Genomic DNA, 7,312 nt, shown 5'->3' with positions numbered 1-7,312 from the left:
TCTTACTTGACTCCTCCCGACTTGATACTTATTCTGGAGTCCAGGTTATTAGCAAAAAATTAATTTTATGCAAAACATCATGGGGGTACTAAGGGTTCTTCCTGTAGTAAGAGTAAGATACAGAACAATTGCATGCATCCCTGCAACTGATAAAGAACACGAAGGAGCTGCTCATGCCTCCCAATACTGGTACTGCTCGGACGGCTTGGGCTTCATTATCTTCCACTAAGCTAGCTAAAGCCATTGTATAAACACCGTGTACAGGGTCACTGACCACACACACAGTAGCTAATTCCTGCCTGTCGGTGTTCAGCCTCTTCCTTTTGACTTTGTCAATGAAACTATAGGCACCTTCATCGCACTTGAATGATTTCTTAGGTATTATTCCCCCAAGTTTTAAAAAAAATATTTTGGAAAGTCCAGCTAATTTAAATCATTCCAGAGCTTGTCAACAGAAAGTGTCCATTACCCTTTTTTATAGATGTTAACTTTCTCTAAAAGAACAGAAAGCAGACAGGAAGATGCTTTCATATTTATTATATTCTGTAGTAAAACTCATGTTACAGAAAATAAAAATGCAGTATTTGGTTCTTTAATGAACAAGCCCCCTTAAACATTAAAGGGTGATTTGCAGCATACTACTGTCCTTTAAAGATGTAGATAAATGTGTGTGTATATATAGATATATAGATAGATGTGTAGATAGATAGTATTTATCTATCTATCTATCTGTGTCAGCCGAAGGCTTACTTGCACATTTTGAATCACAGCTTTAATTTAGGAAAGACTCCTCTGCTTTTGCTCTCTGTGTTCGTTTTCTTGATGAAAAATCAGATGCTGGGTTTATTATTTTTCTTTCCCTTCTTCCTGTAAAAGAAAAGAGTAACTCTTAATAGTCTAAAGAACAGTTTTGACCTGACTGGTAACAGACTATCCTGTGCAAAACCCTAGAGCTAAAATTGCAATCTTTGCATTGCCTTCTCCCATCCCAGTATTCTCACTCTGAGTATGCAAACTTTGGTTGGAGTCCACACACGCACAGACAGTCTCTCTTTCTCTCTCTTTCTCTCTCCAAGCCATGTGGTCTTATACATGTCTACGGTTCTTACGTGCCGTAATAATACCCTGACCCTAAACTGTCATGGTATATGCATATTATTTCTGTAAAACTTTGGACACAAAACAAGGAACTCTAAAGCTCAGTTACAGAAGATGGAGTAATCTTACCTGATGAGCTGCTGGAAGATTGTTTTAATATGCATTGCTTCAGGATCCAGGCATATTTGTCTGCCAGTTTTCAAACTTACACTGGAAGAATCATTAAAAAAAAAAAAGCCTTTTAGAATAATGTTTAGAACCTTTGATCATAAAATGTATTTTCAGTTATAGTAAACCTGAATCGTACATTATTTCCACATTTTCACAAGAGGTAGATGCAGGGAAGATTTCTACGGTTTTGACTTGTGTGTGACCAAACACAATTTTATCCATAGTCTGAAGGCACAGGCATCTTCCACCTTTCATATTTATTCCTGTAAATACAGAACAATAGCTGCATCAGTTAATGCGGCTTCTTTGGTAAGCCCATCAAGTCCCTAAACAAGTTGAAATCCATCTTGGCTTAAGTTTCAAATATTTGCTTAGGTTATGTTTTTTGGTTATCTGCTCTGTAGCAGTCAATTAAAATATGAAAACAAAGCAAAGAAACCTACTGTATGAAGCAGTTAGAGTGATGAAGGCAAGTATAAGAATTAGCTTGCATTCCATCCCTTCTGTGAGATCTTTCTTCCTCCTCTGAGCAAGACTCTTTGTGTTGACAAATCTAAAGCTCATGCTGGTAGACCACAGAGCCAACAGCTTAAATATGTTATGAATGTACTGACGTCCGATGCTAAATTTACACCTGCAGAAATGTCAAATACGGTAAAGTGGAATATTTTATTTTTATCAAATAGGTGTTCATTTAATGGAAAAACATATTTTAAATGTATTTCCAGTATAGGGCGAGATTAGGCAATAGTGTCTAAAGATTAGGCTAGTGGTTTCCAAATTTGTGGTCTTCAGATTACCAATGATCCATGATGCACTTTGTTACCAATAGGATTCTTTTTGCCAGAGACCCCCAAGGATTGACACAGCCCCTCATCCAATATGGTATCAAGTAAACTTTATTAGTAACCCCTAGACAATATTACAGGTTTCCTTGTAATACAACCTGACAAATCTATCCATTTCTCAGCAGTAATCGTTGGGGGTACTGAGCCTCAGGTCTTCTGCCGGGAGTGTGATGTTTGGCATCTTCCAGAGTCCAGCGGAGGATGCAGCAGCTGTCTGTCTTCCCAGAACCACCGCATGCTTGCACACATTGCTTTGTATTAGCTCATTTTATAGTTTTGTACTAATAATTGTCTAATCCCTTGGCTCAAATGCCTCACATAGTACACCAATCTTATCCTACTTTTGGTTATCTTTCCTTATAGGGAAAGTACTATACATTGCTCACCTATAATACTCCAATTACAGAACTTCTTCCAATGCCTTGTAAGGCGCTCTGTTCATTTTTATTGCTTAGTTCCGTGAAGGCCTGGACCCTTGCTAAGAGCCTTAGCATAACTCAGTTTGCCTGCTATAGAGTGTCTAAAGAGAGCTGGCTCTTTGCATGGCTCCTGTTCTTTACTTCAGACCCCAAAATTGGTTTAGAAAAACCTAAAAATACATTAAACAAGTTTCAGATGTGTTAATGTCACATAACTGATTTCTACAGCTCCTGCAGGGATGCTATTCAGACTCAGAGGAGAACATATTGGAGCACGGAGGAATGAATCCAGAAAATGAGACTGCTCTTGGTTCTGGAGTCATTCCACTTCAGTATGTGTGTCACGGAAGATTTAAGTCCCCAAGGGATGGAGAAAGATAACGAAAGTCCAATGGGAAAAGGAGCAGGGAGAGTCTAGGGCCTGATGACTTGGGGAAAAGAGGTCATGAGCTTCCTTTCGGTGTTTAGCACCAAGCTCTAAATGCTGCTGTGTCCAGGAGAGCAAAGAGGAGTCTTGACGCGGCCTGTAGAAAACCAAAGACTCCTATGTGCTCCAAATGGTTTTTAAACCATTGTATGTGACTGTAACAACTGTCACTCATGGTTGCCATCATAATTGGCATGTAATACAATAGTGCTGGTACTGCTCCCACTGTAACAAACTCAGAGCTGCAGCCTTCTTACTTAGGAAACTCATGAAAAAGTAATGAGCTGTTAGTCACGGTGTGTATGAGTAAGACAGCTGCCATAGGCTGAAATTTCATTTTCTGTATCATTCTAATTTAAAAATGGACTACCCGACAATACTTGAGACAGTCGCTTAGGCAAATATTATTTGAAATCTAATAAGCATCATCCATGCTCCAGCTCAAACCATTAGATTAGCAGGTGCACTTGCACCAAAGCAAGGGGTTGTACTTGGCTGCTACACGCGATGTATTTACATTGAGACTGCTGGTGAGGGAAAAATAAACTTGTCAAATGAAGAACCCTTTTCTGGCAAGCTGCATTTGCTACAGATTAATTCTGCAAATCCTGGAAATATTTCTCAGCACAGTCCTGATCCAAAGCCCTTTGAAGTCCGTAGTCTAGAGTTTTGCTTTGACAAGCAAAAAAAAACCCAACAAAAAATCTTCAAGCTGCTGACTCACCGTTGAGCAGAAGTTCAGAGGGCCGGGCCAAGTATAAAATCACATAAATTGCTGCGGGAAAACTGTTCTAGCTGTCTACTTTGCTCAGGGTTTTGTTTGACAACTGCTCGTTCACTCCCCTACTAACTGTCTGATTCCCTAACATGGATGGCTTAGGTCCTGCCTTTGTGCTCAGCAGCATATGTGTTGCCACAGGAATGCTGGGCATACATTTTGGTGTTGCCTACAGTTTATGATCATGGCAGTAACGCGAGAGAAATAAAGAATGTGTCTTACATTCATGAATCACATTATGAAAATGCAGTGCCATCTTGAAAGAGCATCTTCCCTTTCTCATTGCCCAAAACCCGGCAGCCAGTTTTTGTGGGCTCAGTGCCACACCAAATTGCATATTAAGATGCTCCATTCTACACGTGGCTCTGTAGACTTCTTTTACATGTCAAAATAATAATAGCCACAATAGAAAAGCTAAAGCAGACAGCATTGCCATACTCCAGCAATCGTTCCATAAACCCATTGAATATACGTAGCACGGCCCAACCCTGAAGCTTTTGGATTGGTGTGTAGGCTCAAATCCTAGCCTGGTCTCATTAACGTCCATGATCTTTTACTGTTCACCTGCTTTAGCCGAACCTCAGGATTATAAATTCTTTTTTAGACATGCAAGATCCAGCATTCTTCTTTCAATTAAACTTTTGCCTTGTTCAGGAAGATGCACTAGGTAGTTCTCTAGGTGGTGAGAATTCAGAGACGCTAGAACCTCGAAAACAAGCTCTTCAAACACAGGTTATATCCTGCTGGAGGGCTAGTTAGAGCAAGCATTGATCAACACACATCCTGCTCTCATCAGGGCTTTGCTGAAGCATTGGCCAATGTAGGCTTCACTGGAGCAGTGACCGATGTATGAACTGTTTAGGCAAGCTTCAGCTGGAACGTGCATACCCAAAGCTGGTGCAAGATAACAGAACGAGACGAGACGCGCAACACTCGTCAAGAAGGAGAGCCAGGTACATCGAGCATGGGAGGGTGCAACACTTGTATGGTAAGAAACTGGAACACAGGGATCAGGATGCATAACAGGTTTGGGGCAGCCTAGTTACCAGCAGAGTATAATATGCACTTTGTTTTTATCCCCATGTGTTACTTAGTAATGTGGGCTGATCTGTATATAAAAAAACGCTAGGAATCTTGGCACTTTTACTGGCAGGGGGCGTAGTTTGTGTTAATACCTTGTCTCAGGCAGCCACAGGCTAAAGGGAGAGAGAGCACTGTGCTTTACAGTCAGTAATGATCTCTGAGTCTTCACAACTGAAGACGCCTGTGGTCTTTCTTTGTATGTGCTGTGATCTTCAGACACTAGAGTCAGAGATGAGTGGACAATGTGAAAGAGAAGCTTGTTGATGTAATAGGAAAGGATTTAAACACAAAAAGCACACGGCCAGAGCAGGGTCCTGCTCACAAGAAAGTGCAGAAGAAAGGAACACAAGCTATGCTGCACTGGGGTCTTCACTTGTGCCACAAATGCATAGACACTTGGCTTCAGATCTCCACAGGTCTTTTCTGTGGTTGGAGACTGCCAACCCTTTCAACAGATCTTGTTGCACCCTGGGATTTGCTTGAGCATTTAAAGCTTCAGCTTATAGGTTGCCTCCCTCTGCCAAAGTGCTGGGTTGCTGTTTACAGCTCGCTGGAGTATTGTTTTGCTGACATTTAAAATAGTGCAGAGAGCTGCAGCCCCACCAGACATGATAAAGTATGATTTTGGCGAGAGAAGCCTTTGTGCACTACCTATTCTTTGCTCTGCTTCTCAGCTCCTAACCACTTACAGGCTGAAAGCATTTCACCTCTTTTTTAGTGGAGCAGGGAACTGTAAGTCACCATCACAATGTAAATGAAACTGGACCCCAACATTGGGCCCTAGAGGCAAAGTTTCCAGGAGTTTTGGTGGGGGCTTGAGTCAGCCCACTGCCGTTTGCTGTGGGGTGGGAGGGTACCTGTTATCTCCCCATTTGTGCCCGACTGGCTGCTGGCTGCGCATGCACCTTTGTTTTCCCCCTTCAGACCTTGCAGTCTGCCGTCCAGTCCACCTGGCCCTTGACCCCGTATCAATTCTGGTTCTTCATGGGATTCTCCTCCTTCCCCTTTTTTCAAGGCATGATGGTGGAAGAGGGTTCCCTTCTCCCTCTGCCAGGCTGTGGGGCATAATGGCAGAATGACCCACAGCTCACAGAGCTGCTGGGCCCCCGGGACTTCCTCCACTCCTCAGCAACCTGGCATCATTTGCACACCAGCGGGTATGTGTGCATGGGCAGGGGAGCAGCTCTACCTGCATCTTGTAGCATTCCTGATTGGCTGATCCTCAGGGTAGGCTTCCCTCAGTCCCACAGGTGTGCACTGCTCAGTGCCCCTGTCTCTGACCTTAAGCCCATACCCGCTGCTCGGCCACAGTGAAAACCCCTGTGCTTGATGCCCCTGCTTGGCAGTGGCCTGGGTGCTGCAGGCTGCATGCGGAGGGAGGCTGCCAGCAGCTATCCCACAATTCCCTGTTCATGACTTCCAGCTCTTGCAAGCCACTTCCCGTCTCTAACACCCCCCTCCCCATCCCAAACTGAGCCAGCCACAGAAGGAGAGGCAAGGCACCCACAGGCTGATTCCTACAGGGGCTCTAAGGATGTGGGAAGCACTATGAGCTGTGACCACAGGGGCTGGAGCTCATGGAAGGTGGCCCTCCACACCATAACTGCAAGTGTGTGTGTGTGTGTGTGTGTGTGTGTGTGCTTGCGTGTGCACATGCATCTATCCTTTATTTCCTAGGTCTGCACGCATCCAGCACTGCCACTCAGTCACGCATCATATTACACATTATGATTTTGCAGCAGCATTTCAACCATTTGTAGCAGGGTGGCATCTGTGTTGCCTAGTTTTGGACCAGTAGAGCACCCCTTGGCCTTCCCACATCCAAAAGTCCTTGTACGGAAATGTCTTCCTTCCTCCCTCCCTTCCTCAGAGGATGGGCACAGTTAGAACTGTTTTAGCAGTGATTATTCCATTTTAGCAGCATATCATTTATTTTCAGTTGCTTCCTAGCCAGGGGTGCAGCCTGCCGTCTTGTGCAGAGCCTCGGTGGGCTTTTAAATGAGGGGATATCTCCTTTCCTTGCAACCCGCTTCAGACTGACACTTCCACCTGCACTGTGAGTATCTGCGTTCAAAGCTAGAGGTTATCAGAAGTCATTATGAATGATTTCATCTTGATTAGCCCCTCTACCTGTCAGCTTCCAAGAGACCAGTTCAATGGGTCTGGAAGAAGAGTACATTATGATACATTACCTTTGTTGTAAATATTTTGCTGTATTTGCCAGCTACTTATCGTTTTATGCCTGCAGTACCTAAACCAAATGCTGGTCAGGAGACGCGAAAAACTTCCCCCCTCCTCCCCCGACTTTATTTAATAGTCCCCAATCCATTTCATCTGCTTTAAAATATCATCTTTCTCCATGCAAAATGCCACTGCGCTTTGCAACTGTGGCTAACATGCATAAATGCAACAGAGGGATCGCTTTGTCTGAAATTTGGCAACTGTATAATTGCACAGAAACACTATTCAGGGTTGTAGAGCAGGTACT

General features: G+C 43.5%; 1 protein-coding gene across 1 annotated transcript; it reads right to left on the bottom strand.

Moving 5' to 3' along the window:
• On the bottom strand, positions 1-2,232 carry LOC112550813 (growth-regulated alpha protein-like). Its single transcript, XM_025207889.1, has 4 exons — positions 1,713-2,232; positions 1,406-1,532; positions 1,228-1,308; positions 1-867 (listed from the first exon to the last, which is right to left on the bottom strand). Exons 1-4 carry the CDS (start codon positions 1,831-1,833, stop codon positions 831-833), a joined length of 366 nt encoding a protein of 121 aa, XP_025063674.1. The 5' UTR covers positions 1,834-2,232; the 3' UTR covers positions 1-830.
• Positions 2,233-7,312: the final 5,080 nt, after the last annotated feature.

Source organism: Alligator sinensis, unplaced genomic scaffold (genome assembly GCF_000455745.1).
Source record: "Alligator sinensis unplaced genomic scaffold, ASM45574v1 scaffold741_1, whole genome shotgun sequence".
NCBI classification, from domain to species: Eukaryota; Metazoa; Chordata; order Crocodylia; family Alligatoridae; genus Alligator; species Alligator sinensis.
The sequence above is the reverse complement of the archived record's forward strand: the minus strand, read 5'-3'. Positions and strand labels throughout refer to the sequence as shown.

Excerpts from the sequence above, each read along its gene's own strand:
- LOC112550813 (XM_025207889.1), bottom strand. The coding sequence starts at position 1,833 with ATGAGCTTTAGATTTGTCAACACAAAGAGTCTTGCTCAGAGGAGGAAG. Across the intron at positions 1,309-1,405 it reads TGTGAAAATGTGGAAATAAT|TGTAAGTTTGAAAACTGGCA; the intron begins GTACGATTCAGG and ends TGATTCTTCCAG. Across the intron at positions 868-1,227 it reads ATCTTCCAGCAGCTCATCAG|GAAGAAGGGAAAGAAAAATA; the intron begins GTAAGATTACTC and ends TTTCTTTTACAG.